The sequence below is a fragment of the Primulina tabacum genome, chromosome 1 (genome assembly GCF_025594145.1).
Source record: "Primulina tabacum isolate GXHZ01 chromosome 1, ASM2559414v2, whole genome shotgun sequence".
Lineage (NCBI taxonomy): Eukaryota > Viridiplantae > Streptophyta > Magnoliopsida > Lamiales > Gesneriaceae > Primulina > Primulina tabacum.
The window spans coordinates 16,062,366-16,080,911 of record NC_134550.1 but is presented as its reverse complement, the minus strand read 5'-3'; the positions used below and the strand labels follow the sequence as shown (position 1 = coordinate 16,080,911).

The 18,546-nt window shown below is 32.8% G+C and overlaps 1 protein-coding gene and 1 pseudogene across 1 annotated transcript; both read left to right on the top strand.

Annotated features, from left to right (window-relative positions):
* Positions 1-1,815: 1,815 nt before the first annotated feature.
* Positions 1,816-7,321, top strand: LOC142542388 (zinc finger BED domain-containing protein RICESLEEPER 2-like). The gene is made up of 5 exons (XM_075649004.1): positions 1,816-2,069; positions 2,162-2,376; positions 2,527-3,735; positions 5,427-6,131; positions 6,421-7,321. Exons 3-5 carry the CDS (start codon positions 3,499-3,501, stop codon positions 6,478-6,480), a joined length of 1,002 nt encoding a protein of 333 aa, XP_075505119.1. The 5' UTR covers positions 1,816-2,069; positions 2,162-2,376; positions 2,527-3,498; the 3' UTR covers positions 6,481-7,321.
* A 9,177-nt stretch (positions 7,322-16,498) lies between these two features.
* Positions 16,499-18,138, top strand: LOC142505756 (uncharacterized; annotated as a pseudogene).
* The last annotated feature ends 408 nt before the right edge of the window (positions 18,139-18,546 follow it).

Below are 18,546 nucleotides of genomic sequence, written 5' to 3'. Positions count from 1 at the left end.
TATACCTATATATATAATTCATGTACATATAGCATATAATTCTCAATTTAGCTTAATAATTTTAAATATATATATATATATATGTATATATAATTCATGTACATATATTGTATAATTCTGAATAGTTTTTCTCAAACAGTTAGAAATATGAACCACTTGAAAAGTGCAGAAAACGGTTCAATATTTCTAATGATATTTTCAACATGTTGGCACTCTAATCGACAAGATATGATTTGAAATGTAAAAGCTTGCGAAAAGTAAGGACACAGGATTTTTATGGATGTTCGGAGATAAGACTCTTACGTCACCCCTTCTTCCTCTGCAGGAAGAATTCCACTGAAAGACTTTAGCTTTACAAAACTCTTTTCAACAACCCACTCCAATCAGAACTTATCACACTGCTTGTTTTGGAACTCTTAGTGATCACTTTACACTTCTGGATTTTAAGAACCATCGGTTCACCAGACACCATTATTAATCAAATAACCAAAGGTTACTTATGTAAGTAAAAAAAATCTGTTTTAGTAGCACAAATATGATCTTTGAATGATCAGATATCTTTCTGTTGAGTGCATGCTTGATGAGCGATGAGGTATGTGATTTTTGATTGCGCTCAGATTCTTTAAGTACATGCAGGCTTGTAGTAATCGCACTGTTGAAAACTTGACGATTTTTATATATCTTTCTTGCATACTTCCAGTTCTTTTTATATAAGCTATCATTTCAACAGTTGGAAAGAGATGAGTAACGTTAACATGTAACTTTGGAATGATGTGTCACTATCAGCTGCAAATGCATTAAATGTTTTGCAGCAAACCATTTAAGGTTCTCTTTGCTAGCATAGCTTTGAATCTCGTTCCTTGAAGAGTTACTGCTGAGTATTCTTTTATGGCAACTGTTTTTACCATCAGAACTTGTAGGATATAAGTAATCTTTCTTTTCTGGGATATTGACATAAATGCAGATCAATATCGGGATTGATGCAGGACATGGTTGACTTGTAACGGTGCAAAATCATTGAATGTCCTGAACCGGTCAGAGAATGTCTTTCATTAAGTGAGCAATAAATAGCTCTTTAATGACTCGATTTAAAGTCTTCGAACAGCCGGTTGAGAAAGTTTGAACTTCTTCTGCTTCAAACGGTTGAATGGTCGGTGCTCTGAAATTCAAGCGGTGAAGACTAGGAGGTTGTAAGTTTAGACGGTTGAACTGGTTCTTTTATACACAGAAGATTGCAGCTGTTTCCATAAACAGTTAAGTGCTGTTTTGATTTTATCGATCACCAAAACTCTTAGTAATAGTAATTCCTTAACAAAGCTAAATTGAGAATTATACGCTATATGTACATGAATTATATATATAAACTTATATATTAGCACAAACTTTTAAACCAAGAGTGACATGAATTGAAGCTCATATTATGCCTTAAAATTTCAGAACAAAATAAATATATGGATGAATTTAGTACCTCAATATGTGCACGAATAAACTAGAGAGGTTTTATTACTAATTTCTCATTTCTCATCCCTTTATATATGGGGTTTTTTATTTTAAAAATTTATTTTAAAAATTGTAAGTCCCTATAATATATTATCCGATAATTTGGTATATTTAGAATAATTATTGAGTTGATAAATTAAAATAATGATTTATGTAAAATAATTTTTGAACGTGTGTTAAAAATATGTATTTTAGAATATCGAAGTTGATACGATATAAAATACATATAAGATTGAAATAACACACGAAATAAAAATAAATGCAAAATAGGAATAAAAAAGAGCATGAATACTACATTATATACACACATAACATACGAGCGAGAGAAGGAAGAAAATAAATAAGAAAGGAAGAAACCCAATTCCCGCAGCTACCGTAACAGCCGCAGAAAAACCGTCGTAACTTCTTCGTCCGACATCATAATCTCGAAATTCTTGATCGATTTTGTTCCCAAGCTTCGATTCAAGCCATAAATCTTTGTTTTTGAGCAGAGATTCAGCCCGATCGAAGCTGCTGAATTCGAGTCCTGTTTCTGCGCGAAAAACGGTGTTGTCTTGCTCATTTTCCAGGTTGGTTTAAATGAGTTTTATTCATCTTTCAGACCATTTTCAGCTTGTAATCGAGCCTTAGCATTTAGTCCCAGATTTCCCTAATTTTTCAGTCAAGATTAGCTTCGTTTCCAGTGAGATATCGGCGCGAAGTGGCCGGGAAGATGATGTTTCGATCTTTGTTCAGTTAGCTTCGAGTTTGTCCAACATTTGAGCTTGATTTTATAGCTGCAAGTTACAGCCTTTTCCAGCCCATTTTCCAGCTCGTGAACAGTAACTCCGGCGAGTTTCCAGTGTGTTTACCACCTCAAGACTGCTAGCGACTAGTGTAAGCTTCGATCTTGTGATTTTCGGGTCCAAAATTCCAGCTTTTGTTCGGTTTAGAGGCTGCCGAATTTTGGGTTTTTACTCGTCCCGATTTAATTCGCTTTCGTCGATTAGAATGCATTATAACGTACATATTGGGTTTATATTGTAGGTTTGATGGTTGGAGAGTTTTGTGGAACAAATCGAAGAGTTTGTGGATTATTATCGAGTTAATTGTGTTAGTAATTTGAGAATTACGGTTATTTAATTGATATTTGGAATTGTTGGAATTTATTTGGAAATTAAGTTTTGATAGTTAAAATTCGATAAGTTGGATTTTTAGAAAATAAATTCAACTTTAGTAATTTTTGGATATAGATGGATTAATTTAGTTTTGTTGGCGAATTTGGGAATTATTCGACTTATATTATCATTTTTAGGTGGAGGAGATTAAAGTTGAGCTTGTTGTGATTTTAAAGTCGGTTTAGGTATGTTAAAGTTCAGTAACATCCAACGGATAACACATAAATTAAGTTTTAAACACAAATACATGTTATTGTTGTTTACGTGCTTATGTAGTTAATGTGTGTTGCTAAATGCCTTGTTGTGTTATATTATCGTTATGGGGCAAATTCTATGGCATTTATTGTAGGTTGATATTATGACATTCATGTTGAGCCCTATTGTTCTTGTTAGTCTGTTGTCGACATTCGTTGTTATCTGGCAATGTTGTTTATCTCTGGATCATGGTGTGGCTGATAGACCTATATTCATTTATACACATGAGACCGTAGATATGATCGAACAATCCCATTATTAGTGTAGCCCTCGGGATGAACGTTGGAATAGTGATATCCAGTTCTAGTTGTTTGTGTCATTCCTATTATATATCGTCACAACTGTATGGAGGCCAAGTTGGGGGTGTTTATTAGCACAGCCTGAAATACCTCGCATACTTGGCATGGTGGTTTAGCTTAGGGGTGGGCGTTTGTGATCGGGTATCGGGTACCCGACCCGACTCGATCGGTTATTACCCGATCGGGTCGGTTTTTTTTCTCATTTTTTTGTTCGGGTAGAAACCCGAACCCGATATTAAAATGTCAGGTTGGTTTCGGGTAGTAATCTACTACCCGAAATAAGAAACATGTACCCGAAATTCCATATATACATATTATATATATATATATATATTTATATTGTTTTATGTTTTAAATTAAGAAATAAAAAAACTAAATCCCTAAATCACTCTTCGCTGTCCCTAAATCACTCTTCGGCAATTCGGCTCTTCCCTCTTTCCTCCCGACGCTGCGCCTCATCTTTCCTCCCGACGCTGCGCCTCAGCCGGTCACCCCTCAGCCAGTCAGCCGCCTCTTCTCAAAAAGTGAGTATACATTTGATTAAATCGTACATACACCTAAATTGTGTAATGCAAAGATCTCTCCTAACTAGTATATCTAAATCCGTGTTATTGAGTCTTGAGATTTGTGTAAGGTGTAATGATTTCTGGTACGTGGGAATGAACTGCTTCAGTTTTATTAGGATTGTGAAATATTATTATTTGTTGGGGGTGATGAACTGCTTCAGTTGCTCTTCCCTCCTTCCCTCCCGAAAACTGAAGTAGTTCATGGACTGATATGCTCTTCTCCAAAACTAATATTATTATTTGTTGGGGGTGATGAAATATTATTAATTGTTGGGAATTAACTGATAATTAGGATTCTTTGCTCTTCCCTCTTCTCTCCCGAAATCACTCTTTAGGATTATGAATTGCTTCAGTTGAAATTTGTGGCTTGCCTGGTGTGATGAACAGAAGGTGCATTAATGTTCAAGTTTGTTTGGCTTGTCTCCAATATGCCTTCAAGTTTTTATTTTTCAGCAGTTGGAGAGTAAATAAATGGATTTGTTCCCTCTTTAATATGTGTGTATACAATTTACAACTTATTATATTTGTTTGCTGAAAATGTGTTTCATTGGACCAGTGGACTGTCTATGTGCAATTGTTCATGTTTCACTGGAATAGTTAATTGAATATGTGAATTACTTGTGAGTTAACAAATAAATTCAATTATGTGATTATTTGGCTTATCTTATTGAATATTTTGTATTTCAGAAATTTATTGTGTAAATGGAGAGTGTAATAGATCATATAATGGAAGAAGCTGATAATGCTGATGAGAACAAGAACAATGATGCTGATCTTGTGGAAAATTTAGATCACGATGGTGATAACGATGAAGTGAAACCCGAGTCTAAAAAGAGAGCTAGGAAAGATATGACCTCTAAATCACAATATTGGGAACACTTTGAAAAATTATATTGTGAAAGTGACAAGGTGCAAAAAGATAGGTGCAAATATTGTTGTAGAGAGATTAAGACAGATCCAAAAATACATGAGACTCGACTTTTGCAGAATCAATTCGCTTCTTGTAAAAAAAAACCTCATGAAGTTGCAACTAATCAAGCTCGGATTTCTTTTCAACCATCAAAAGATGATCCGACAGAAGCACAAATTGGAACTTGGAAATTTGATCATAACAAATTAAGAGAGACACTAACTTATTGGTTGATTGTCGATGAACTTCCTTTCAAAACAGTTGAGAACAAAGGTTTTAGACACTTCATGTCAATTGCATGTTCAATGTTTAACATTCCATCTCGAAGGACGACAACCAATGATGTTTATAATTTGTACATAAATGAAAAGTGTAGTTGATGTCTTTTATGAAACAACATGGTCCAATAATTTCTATAACTACAGACACATGGACATCAATACAAAAAGTGAATTATATGTGTCTAACTGCTCATTTCATTGATGATGAATGGACTTTGCAAAATAGAAATTTGAATTTTTGTCCGATTTCTGGACATAAGAGAGGTAAAAGCAGTTGAAAAATGTTTACTTGATTGGAGAATTGATAAAATCTTTACCATCACATTTGATAATGCCTCATCAAATGATGGTGCAATAACATAATTGCAAAAAAAGTTTGATAATTGGAAAACAAATATTTTAGGGGGGAAATATTACACATGCGATGTATTGTACATATTGTCAACCTTATTGTGCAGGATGGTCTGAAAGGGAAAGACGAACATTTAGCTATATCTCGAATTAGAAGAGCAGTGAGGTATGTCCGAAACTCGTCAGTAAGGTATAAAAGATTTTGTGAATGTGTTGAGATCGAAAAGATAGATACAAAGAAATTGTTAAGTCTTGATGTACCTACAAGATGGAACTCAACATATCTAATGTTAGAGTCAGCAATATCTTTGAAAAGAGCATTTGATTCATATGCCGATATAGATCTTGCCTACGTGAATGATCTCTTGAAACCACCGTATGATGGGATTCCATCGGAATATGATTGGGAAAGGGCTAGTTTGTTGGTCAAGTTTCTTGGACACTTCTACAAGCTCACTTTGGCAATTTCTGGCTCTTTATATGTCACTTCGAACATCATATTTCATGAAATAAGTGCTGTTGGCATGCTTCTAAAACAGTGGTTAGTAAGCGATGATTTTGAACTAAGTGAAATGTCAAGAAAAATGAAAGATAAGTTTGACAAGTATTGGGGTTCGATTGAAAAAATGAACATGATATTATATTATGCAGTGATTCTTGATCCTCGTCACAAATTAGAGTTTGTTGATTTTTTATTTGATACAATGTATGATGATATCACAAAGAGCGCGATGATGAAGGAAAAAGTGAAGAGTGGAATGCAAGAAATTTTTTTCGATTATAAAGTGACACATGGAACTCCAGGAAGTCCGGTATGTCCTGCATTAGGTTCTACATCATTTTCAAAATATTCTCAATCTAATAATTCAATGACTTCTCGAACATACTTGAAAGATGAGTTTAGAAAATACAAACTTGGTGGGAAAAAAGAATATGTGAAGTCATAATTGGAGAAATATCTAGGTGAGGATCCTGAGGATTATGATGAAAATTTTGACATCCTTCAGTGGTGGAAAGTCAATTCTCCCAGATTTCCTATTCTTTCTCGATTGGCACGTGATATCTTAGCTATTCCTGTCTCCACTGATGCTTCGGAATCAGCATTTAGTACAGGTGGTCGTGTTTTGGATGCTTTTAGAATTTCATTGTCTCCTAGAATAGTTCAAGCTTTGGTATGTACCCAAGATTGGCTAAGGTTGGATTCTAAGCCAATATGCGTGGAGGAAGATTTGGCTGAAATCGAAATACTTGAGAAAGTCATATTTTTTTCTCTTTACTTTTCTATATTTATTCTTAATGGTTATGTTTTATTCTCTAATGACTAATCTATTTGCTTTTTTTTACAAATAATTAACAAACTCAGGGAAGGATTTAACCATAATTGATATATAATTATGAAAAACATCAACAATCGATTACTGTAAGTTTTTAGAGATTTAATTCATTATATTCGATGACTGTCAATATTTGAAATTTAAATTCTTTATATTTATGTACTTCAATAATGATTGTCTTAGACAACTAATAAAATTATAACATTTGAGGTACTTTGATTTGATTGAATTTTGAGTCTTTGAGTCAGTCCTGAATTGGAAGATGATATATTTGGACAGATGATGCTTTAGCTTGAAAGTTAGAAGATGATTTACTTCTTGTTTTAATTTATTGTTGATTATTTGAAAAAGTTGATGTTTTACTTTCGAAGATGATTGGATTGGTTAATATGTGATGGATTTTTTGTCTATGATGAATTCAAGTGGTTTTTCCTTTGATTGGAATGTGTTTTATTTAGATTGATGTTTTTCCAACAATTTTTTATTGTTGTAGATGTCATCAAATATATATTGAGAGATAAAGAAGATACATATTTATTGTTATATAGATTGATGGTTTTGCCTTCTGCATATGTTTGGTTTGGATTCCATAGATTCAAAACTCTGCTGCACAATATGATTCAAGTATTTCTTGATGAATCAAAATTCTAACGCAAGGATCAAATTTGCCCATACGCGAAAATTTCGGGTACCCTAACAATCGGGTAGCAACGATTTCGGGTTCGGGTAATAAATGTGCTACCCGAAAATTTCGGGTACCCGACCCGTACTACCCGAACTCGTGAAACCCGACCCGACGTCCACCCCTAGTTTAGCTGCATGACGATGTAGCTCCTCTGTATGTTTCTCAAGCACTACTCTTGTTGATCGTATCGTTCGTTTGACTCTGTTTATCTTGTTGATATTAAGCCATGTTCATGCATTTCATATTTCATCTACTTATCAGGATGCATGATTTATGTTATTATTATGTTCGTTGAAATGTTTCATACCAGAATCCTAACCTCAGTTGTTTACTGGGGGATGTTGTGGTTGATTTTGGGTACCATGGTAAATCTCTCGAGTATTTTTGCTGCACCAAGCAGAGGTTCCGCTGGCGGAGCTCGTGGTTGAGGTTGGATTGTTTGATTTTGGTTTTTTGGAGTCTTCCAGCTAGTCTTTATGTTTGTTTTGGAGTTGTGTCAGTTCTATGTCGTATTTTATTTGCCGGGGAGATGGACTGTGTATCTGTATTGTTATTTGGATTTAATTTATGTTTTTTGAGAGCCTTGCCGGCTTATTTGAACTGTTGTATGTGATATTTATGTTGTGTGCCTGTTGACACTTGCATGTGATTGTTTATGATGATCGCAGCGTCAGTCTCGAGTCATTTTACTATTTTCTGATGCTTGAGTTTTTCGGGATCTCTCACTTACGGGGGGAGGTTATGTCGAAATTTTTTTAGGTACCTGAGGTCCGTTTTAAACTATTTTCCACTGTAAAATTAAATCAAATCATTATTGTTTGATAATTAATTATCATTAGAATAAATGAACCTCACAAAAATACTGTGTATGGTAGTGTTTTGCACTAATATTGTAAAATGCCACCAAGTGCAGCGGACACTGCACCTTAGCTGCAACTTTTTCAGCACTGGCATCCGCTTACACCGTAAAAAGACGCCGAAGTAATAATTTCGGGAATGAAACTTTACTCAAAACTTAGCTATAAATAAATGGAACGAAGAGTAAAATAATCAAACGAAATAAGAAGAAATATTTGTCCATACAAGAATAAGTATTTGTTTATAAGAAAATCGAAGATTGAATTTTTATTTTATATATATGTTAAATATTTTATTATTTTTAAAATTATGCTTCATAAAATTTTCAATTAAATTTTATATGTGCCATTTTATTCTTATCAGAATATTTTGTATTAATTTATTTTTTTTGACAACTTATTTCAGAATGACAGAAAATCGAGGTCCAGAAAATCCCGGTATTATTTACTTACGAGCAACACATATGTCATCAACAATTTCTTCTGAACCTGTTAATGATATGGTAAGAGTGAAGCGATAAGATGATCTAGTTTGGATGTTACATGTTGGAATTTATACAATCGTGTCCTTGATTACTTAAATCATATGGGATTTTATGGGGTTTTATAATATCGTTTTCGAGTGTTTGATAATTATTTGATTATTACTCTTGTTAAACGATGGCGACGTGAGACACATGCCTTTCATTTTAGAAGCGGTGAAACGATTGTGTCTTTACAAGATATTTCGATAATTTGGGGTCTGATAATTGATGGTGACCCGGTGCCATGAAAAATATTTCATATGCAGTTGGTCGATGACAACGTATATATGTTGACTTGTTGGGATTTGCACCAATTGAATTATATATTGCACTAAAATTTGATAATTAAGATTTATATATTTTTGAATTATATAAAATATTGATTTAATTTTTAAAAAGTCAAATACAATACTTTTATACATCAACAACTAAAATTTAATATGAATAAATGATTGAAATTGATTTTATTTTGAAGATGTTATAAAAATTATATCATACTGAAAAATAGAATTTGTATTATTATACCAATTAAATTATATATTGTAAAATTTGATAATTAAGATTTATATATTTTTGAATTATATAAAATATTGATTTAATTTTTCAAAAGTCAAATAAAATATTTTTGTGTATCAACAACTAAAATTTAATATTTAACATGAATAGATTATTGATATTGATTTTATTTTGAAGAAGTTAGAAAAAAAAATATCATATAAAAAATAGAATTTGTATCATTGTACCAATTAAATTACATATTACACTAAAATTTGACAATTAAAATTTATATATTTTCGAATTATATACAATATTGATTTAATTTTTAAAAATTTTAATACCATATTTTTCTTTATCAACAACGAAAATTTAATATTGAACATAAATAGATTATTGATATTGATTTTTTTTTTTGAAGAAGTTAGAAAAAAAACGTTTATATCATACTAAAAAATATAATATGAATCATTGTACCAATTAAATTATATATTACACAAAAATTTGAAAATTAAGATTTATATATTCTTGAATTATATAAAATATTGATTTAATTTTTAAAATTTTAAATAAAATATTTTTGTTTATCAGCAATGAAAATTTAATATTTAACATGAATAGATTATTGATATTGATTTTATTTTGAAAAAGTTAGGAAAAACATTTATATCATACTAAAAAATAGAATTTGTATCATTGTACCAATTAAATTATATATTGTACAAAAATTTGATAATTAAGATTTATATATTTTCGAATTATATAAAATATTGATTTAATTTTCAAAAAGTCAAATACAATACTTTTATATATCAACAACTAAAATTTAATATTTAACATGAATAGATTATTGATATTGATTTTATTTTCAAGAATTTAGAAAAAATTGTATCATAGTAAAAAAGTAGAATTTGTCTCACTGTATTAAATTATATATTTCACTAAAATTTCATAATTAAGATATATATATTTTTAAATTATATAAAATATTATTTAATTTTTGAAAAGTCAAATACAATACTTTTGTATATCAACAAATAAAATTTATATTCAACATGAATAGATTATTGATATTGATTTTTATTTTGAAAAAGTTAGAAAAAAATTATAACATACTGAAAAATAGAATTTGAATTATTGTACCAATTAAATTATATATTGCATAAAAATTTCATAATTAAGATTTATATTTTTTGTATTATATAAAATATTGAATTAATTTTTAAAAAGTCAAATACAATATTTTTGTATATCAACAACTAAAATGTAATATTAAACATATAAATAACTTTTAGCCAACATCAATACAAAATACATATTTATTGATAAGAAGTTAACTTTATTGTTGGTTCGGTATTCTTCGATTATCGATATCATTCTGGCATTACATTCATCTAGTTCCTGAAATAAAAATGAATAACATAATTATTTAGTGATGAAAAATAGAATAAACAAAAATATAAATGATAAATTAAATTAAAAGCATTTTTGCATATGCATAGTTTGTTGTTGTCTTTCTCTAACTACCGACCTCTCCATCTCATTTCGTAATCGAGTTGTTATGTCCCTATCAACTCTTCTTCTTTAACGTCTAACCGGATTGTGGTGCAACTCAAACGTGGGTGGATCCCAGTATCGTTCATCTGCAAGAGATTGAAATCTTCCCTCATACGGTTGGAAACTCAAACATGTATCACGGTTGCACAAGTGTTGTGGGATCAAACGATTACCATTTATCTGTGCAAATGTTGGCCACGACTTGGCCTTCCTCCAGTCGCAACCGAAGCAGTTTGATCCCGTAAATCATATTTGACAACATGATGTTCACTTGATTTTTTCGCCCATTGCTCATACTTCCGAGATGCATAATCTGACATAGCTGATTTTTCCGAATTATACAACCACCTCTTGTCACACGTTCAATGAAGTACTGTACGCACCTCAAAAATGTCAAGTGTACTATTGCAGATATAAGAAGTCTACGAGCTTCCTTTAATACACTGTTTAAACACATATTGATTGTCATCATCCCACAACGCCAACGATGTCATGGGCCACACTCCATTTCTCTGGCGTAATTTCAGTTAAATACATGTTCACCAAAATGTTCTTGTTCTTGATTGCCTCCATTTTTGCATCAAACTTACAAATTTGATGTTGTGTGCCTGCCTCCCAGCATAAATCTTTTAAATGCATATCTTTGAATTTAGAATTAAAATTTGAGCATACGTGTCTCAATCAAAAACAAAGCACACCATGAGGAGATTGAAATTAAAATAGATCAACTGCTCGCACAATTCCCTTATGCCTGTCAGAAATTAGGCACAGAGACCATTTGCACTACAAAAAATTTGTCGACCACAATTATCCAAGAGCCATTTTCAGAAATCAGATGTTTCTTCATCCACAATGAGGAATGCTAGCGGTAGAACCTGATTTTTCGCATATAAAGTGACAACGATCAACATCTTATGCTTTTATTTTGTGTATAAATGTGTACCATCGACACTAATAAATTTTTTGACAATGTCGAAACCCATTTATACACGACTTGAATGCCTAGAAAACATAGTTGAAGGATCGAGTGCGCTAGTGCCTTCGAAGGCATTTCGAACACTATATTCTCCAATGAGTTGCAATAGCTCGTGTTCTAAGAGTATTAACACCAGTGAATTAAATCGAGTTTGATTAAAACCAAGCGGAAGAAACTCGAAGTAATCCTTCGTGAAGAAAACTGTTATATTAAAAAACGTTTTAACTTATGTAAACTGAATAGCCGAAAAAGGGTAGATTAGTTTTTGCATTCATCAGTTCAGTTACTGAACTGACGGTACTCTAACTGATCCAAACAATTTGAAAACAATAGTTAATCAGTTAAATACACAAGATTTGTTTATGGATGTTCGGAGACTTCAACTGCTCCTACGTCACCCCTTCTACCGCCTCGGGTAGGATCCAATAGAAGACTTTGATTTATACCCGTATCTGAAATATATTTATATAATCATTCATTAAGAGATTATAATCATTCAAGCAATGTAGACAAGAGATCTGGAAATATCCATTCAGTCACAACGAAACACGGCTGAACAAATATGATGTTTATTTAAATAAATTTTCTTGTATTTACATCTGAGCACATACATCAGTTGAACAAGAAAAATTACTACAACAGTAGCATATTTTAAACAACATCATATATCAGTTGGTTTATGCGACAGAACTGGATAAACATCAATTGGTTGCTTGACTGCTTGAAATGCTGCATCGGTTGTGAGTTCAATTTGCTAGAGAAATGAGTTAAACTGCTTGAACTTGACTTTTTCGCAGATTAACTGGTCGAGCAGACTCTGACTAGGCTCAACTGGAATACAGCTGGTGATTTAATCAACCAACGTGCCAGCATGGATGAGTTTCGTCTGAAGAACAGATGACCTGGTAGGCTTGCAACTGAAAACTTGTTCAACGAGCAATTTAGCTGTGCATCTTTGCAGATGATTCTCAGTCCCCTGCAGGCTGATTAAAACCCCTAAGCAAAGAATCTAGAGAAATCCTCTCAACTCTTTACTAAAGAGCGACATATAAATATTTTAAAATAGTTTTGAAAATAGTATGAAATACTTTTAAATAGCTTTTAACACTATTTTAAAGTAGAAAATTTTAAAACACAGTTTTTTTCAAATGTTCTTCTTAGAACAACCCGCTCTGATACCAATTGACAGGATCGATTCAGGGGTAAATCACTGAGCTAAAATAGCTCGGTTCTTGAAATATTGAACACCGATGAATTAAATCGAGTTTTATTTTCAAACCAAACGGAAGACACTCGAATTAATCCTTCGTAGAAACCGATTAAATATTTTGTAAAGCATTTAAAATATATGCAAGGAATGAGTAAAAATATTTTGGTTGGAGCATTTTATCAAACATTTGGTATGCAATAATTTTGTATTTGAAAAACACATAAAATGCTTCAACAATGCATCCTTAGAACAATGGAAATGATAAGTAAATGCAATAAACAAATAGACACGAATTTTTTTATGGATGTTCGGAGACTATGCTCCTATATCACCCCTTTTTTCCCTCGGGAAGGATTTACTAGAAGACTTTAATTTATACAACTATTTGTATAAACCCACTCGGCTAGGACTTACGCTACTGCCTAAACTGAACTCCTAGCTACGACTGAAGGCAGCACCTTCTAGCCAACACTTCTTTAACGTCTATGTGTCAAAGACTAGATACACAAGTTTAACGTTTTTGTGCAAGACTGTATTTGACTGGTTGAGAGTGTTTGTGCGTGAGAACTGAACAAGGATGTTCTCACATACTGAGGGGAAATAAGCTTCTAATCTAAGCTGATATAACTCTGAAGAGTTCCCTCTGGATTGATTGCTTCTGAAAGCTTATGTGCAATGAGTGTGACCTTTCTTTTCTCTCGTACATGCTTAAAAGCTTTTTTTTTTCTCTCTTCTTGTTGAGTCTTCACTGATCTTCTCTTTATATAGATGGGAAAACTGAACGTACAGTGAGACTCATTTGTTGTATCCGTTACATCTTGAATTCGTGTCTTGGACTTTGTGTCTCGAATTTTCGACTGCCCTTCTGAAACGTTTTGTCTCTAATGCTCTGATGCAACGTCCATTATTGTCCTTTGGCTAGACAATAGCTTTGTACCTTCACGTACAGCTGGACTCCACTGAAAGAGTTTGTCTTCATCCATAACTGAAAGATTCCGACTGATGCTTCAAACTGGTCAGCTGAACTGATCTTCAGCTGGACTGGTGAAATCAGTTGACTCGTCAGTCGAACTGATTTCATTCTTGTTCAGTTGAACTGATCAGCTGGGTTTCTTCATCAGTTGAACACTCCTTCGGTTGGCCAGGCTTCTGAGGTTCTCCTGCTGAACCACCTATCAACTGGACAATCCGCTGGACTACTCAATTGACGTAACAGTTAGACTGATTCAGTTTGTGCGATCAGTTAGGTCTTCAGCTTGCGATGTAAACAGCTCGTGAGTGATCATAGATGCTGCACACTGAGGTAGATTATTAGTAACATAATTAACAAGTTTTGTTATCATCAAAATAAAGATTGCGAACTTGAAAAGTTCCAACAATAGTTCAATATCTTCATCGCTTCGGTGTTTGATCTGAGATGCTTCCAGTCCACAATTTTTTCCTGATTATATTTATCATGGCACGCATATATTTTGAAAGTAGCTGTACCTAGCTCTCCCATGTACTTTAAGTAATTTCCACTTCGCATTTCAAACTTTGCCATGCTTTTCTATACGATATTTGATATCCACATTTATCTTTCACATTTTCATAATATACTTAATCTCATACGAAAGATCACATCATACAACCCCAAATAGAGTTTGTGCCATCATATCACTGTTTAAGTTGTGGGGATCTATACCGACATTGGTAGATATACATGTGTGAGGCCCGCCATATTTTGTTATTTTTCTATAACCTGTTTTCGACTTGAAAGAAGCTCGAAGACCCCATCAACATATGATCGTAGAATAATAATTTTTGCACCTTAATTTCCACAAAATGTGTGTGTTGTCCACGACACGATACTCACGCCTTGCAACTCTAATAGAATAATGCTTCACATATCCAATCAAATCTTTCTTATCCTTAAAAAGCATATTTATGCATTATTCTCCTCTCTCCAGATTATAGTAGATTGATCGTATTCCAAAAGGTACATCGATAGAATCAGGAGGCTCTTCCCGAAAAATTTATTGAAAATGATGGCATTTCAGAAGTGCTAGAAAGAAATGGTACGACTTGTCTCTGAAACATTTCAAAAGGTGGTTGACAAGATGATGTCCCCTCATCAGGATTAGTATGCTTATTCACATTTTCGTCTGCATTCACTTCTTTTTCTTCTACTTCTTCAGAATTGATATGTGACATCTCCGGTTCAGTATCACTCCTAGAAACATCACCATTAATGGCCATATCCGGACAACGAGCCTCCATATCTAAGCCAGCATTGTTTGCTACACAGTTATGTCTTTCTGAATTCCAACTTGATCTACCAACATTTAGGTCCCAACCTAGTGTCTTATTCGGCCAACATGCAGCAGGATTTGGTTCAGACGGGCCGATGATATATTGATCCCACGATCCACTTCCAAGCTCCCAGTATATATTATTCAATCCTTCAATGACGTGTGCACATATGATTCTGGCTCATGAAAAGCCCCATATGAAGAATTATCGGGTTGGTTATTGATCAGTGAATCGAAGATGTGTGGAACGTATGATTCAGATAAACCAAAATCAACTTGATGATAAATTGGATTTGTTTCCACGTATAAATGTAACATTGCATACTGGGACAATGCATTATAAAATCTAAAGCCTCATCATCAACAAGATTCACTTGAACTTCATTCCAGGATGATCTCTTCATAAATGAATATTTTGTTGATAACTTTATAGTAAACTTCATTGGATCAATTCTTAACATTTTATGCACAACTTTAACAAACATCAACAAACTAATAGATCATAATACTCGTATCAGTTTAATATAAAGAATATTATATTCAATCAATCCATCCCCGACAATAACGTGACCACCGAAATATAAAAGCACATCAACGATAGCCATTTGGAAGAATAAATTTTGGATACAAGGAAAATTTAAATAAAGTGTCAGATAATTTTGGATTGAATAAGTGTAAAGAAGAAATAAATAGTAGGCAATTTTTTTTAGAAATTGTGAATGTTTTGAGTATAACGAAACAAAATAAAAAACGATAATTTTAGATGAAAAATGCAGTTGTGCCGGATGTTTGAGCAACGGACACTGCCCACGCTGCTTATTTATAGATGAAAAATACAGTGTCCGTTATTGTCATTGACGTTCTCCACCCACAATATTTATTAAAATTAAAAATATTTTAAATTATTAATAAAAAAATCCTATAGATATATTTGTTGTATGATTGGATTGGGTTTTTTTTAATGATTGGTTTAGGGTTGCAGGCGTAGGGATATATGGTTTATAGGCGCCATGATTACAAGATAAGGTAATTTTTTTAAAGAGACAATAGACATGCTATTATTTTTCAGTGTTTAAAAAGTGCGCTTCCGAAAAAGCTCCGATTTGAAGAAAAGCGTAACAAAAGCAGTCAACTCTAATTTGACTTAATTAAGCGTGTCTTTTTATTTGTTATTTTAAAATAATAAATAAATTGATTTTTAATTTAGATGTTGACCTTCCACCTACCAACTTCACGGCTTCACACAAGTTTCTTCTTTTCATTCTTCTCTTCTGATTTTACCGTGAAATCTCACCGATAATAAACACCTAAACTATAGCACCACCGATGGGCAAAAGCTGAACAACAAAAATGGAAACCGAAAACTCTCCTTTTGTAAGTCTCTCACTTTGTTCACTCATTTATGCTTAGTTTCTTACTGTATAATTTTCTTATTGTCAAATTTTGTTTGAGCATGAATGGGTTATATTGCCACGATTTTTTTAAAACAGAATGAACAATGGATTGTGTTTAAAAAATGTAGTTCTTTTATTAGCTTGCATCGTGTATTATTAGCTCGAATTTTGTAGGGATCGATGGAACAAAATGATTCTTCAATGGCATCAAATTCTCATTCTACAGACAGTGAATTGAAAAGGGACTCCGGGGATATTGGATGGGACACCGCTGTGTTAGTAAATCCTCAAAATCACAAATCTGTCAAGTGTACCTTGTGTGGTAAAGTTGCAAACGGCGGAATTTATAGGCACAAAATCCACATTTCGGGTATTCTAGGAAAAAGTGTAAAAGCATGTGCGAGGGCAACTGGAGAACAAAAAGAAAAGTGTCGTTTAGCACTTGAGGATAATAAGTCTAAGAAGCGGAAAAAATTATTGAATTAATCTAAGTTAAGGAATGATGTGGTTATGTCTTTGAATATATGTGAAGATGAAGATGATGAAATTGCCATCATTGAGAGAGGGAGTAAAAAAAGATCAACTGATATTGGACCTATTGATCAATTTGCAAAGCCAATTAATGTTGATGATGCTTCTATGAGTGCAAATAAGAAAATGAGACAACAAAATATTACTGATGCAATTGCTAAAAAACGATTTCTCCAAGTTCATCAATATTTGGCAAGATGGGTGTATGAAGCCGGAATTCCTTTTCATGCAATTGACATTGATAATTTCAAAAAATTTGTTGAGGCTTTAGGACAATATGGTCCTGGCTATATCCTTCTTTCACAATACCAACTTAGAGAACCACTTTTAAAAGGAGAGGTGGAGAAAACAAAAGAAACTCCGAAGAAGCAGGAAGAAGAGTGGGAAAATAATGGTTGCTCTATTATGATTGATGGTTGGAGTGATAGGAAAAGAAGAAGTATCATTAATTTTGTGTGAATTGTAAGTTGGGGACTGCTTTTATTTCATCAAGAGAAGCTTCAAATGAAGCTCACACAGCAAAATACATATTTGAATATGTTACTGCATGTATTGATCGGGTTGGGGCTAAAAATGTGGTGCAAATTGTGACCGACAATGCCTCAAACAACATGGCTGCCGCGAATCTGTTAGCATTAGAAAGATCCAACATATTTTGGACATCATGCTCAGCTCACACCATAAATCTTATGCTTGAAGGAATTTCTAAACTTCAAATGTTCAATGGAGTGATCAAGAAGGCAAAATCTTTTTGTATTTTCATTTATGCTCATCACAAGACCTTGGCATTGATGAGAAAGTTTACAAAAAGAGAGATAGTTAGGCCGGGTGTAACTAGATTTGCAACCTCTTTCTTAACATTGCAAAGTTTGCTTGATAAGAAACAAGAGTTGAGAAATATGATGACTAGCACGAGTAGAATTTTTGGCTTTTACTTCGCCACTAGTTACTTCGGCAATGATTAATTATGAAGTAGTATATATCAATCAACTTCGGTAATAACAGCGGCGAAGTAAAACATTATTTTTTACTTCACAATTGAAAAAACACGGGCTTCACTTCTAATTTTTTGTATCATTTTACTTCGACAGAATAATTTTAATGAAGTGAAAAGTTAAAAAAAATTTGAAACTTAAATTTAGTGAAGTAAAAAATGAACCATAATTTAATTAATTTCCCTTAAGTGATGAAGTAATAAAATATAAAATAACTTTTCATATTAAAATTGTGTCGAAGTTAAAGAAAGAATTACTTCACCACAACTCAATAATTGCGAAGTCATTCTTTATTAATTACTTCACCACAACTCAATAATTGCGAAGTCGTTCTCTATTAATTACTTCACTACAATACAAAAAATGAAGTCTTTTAAA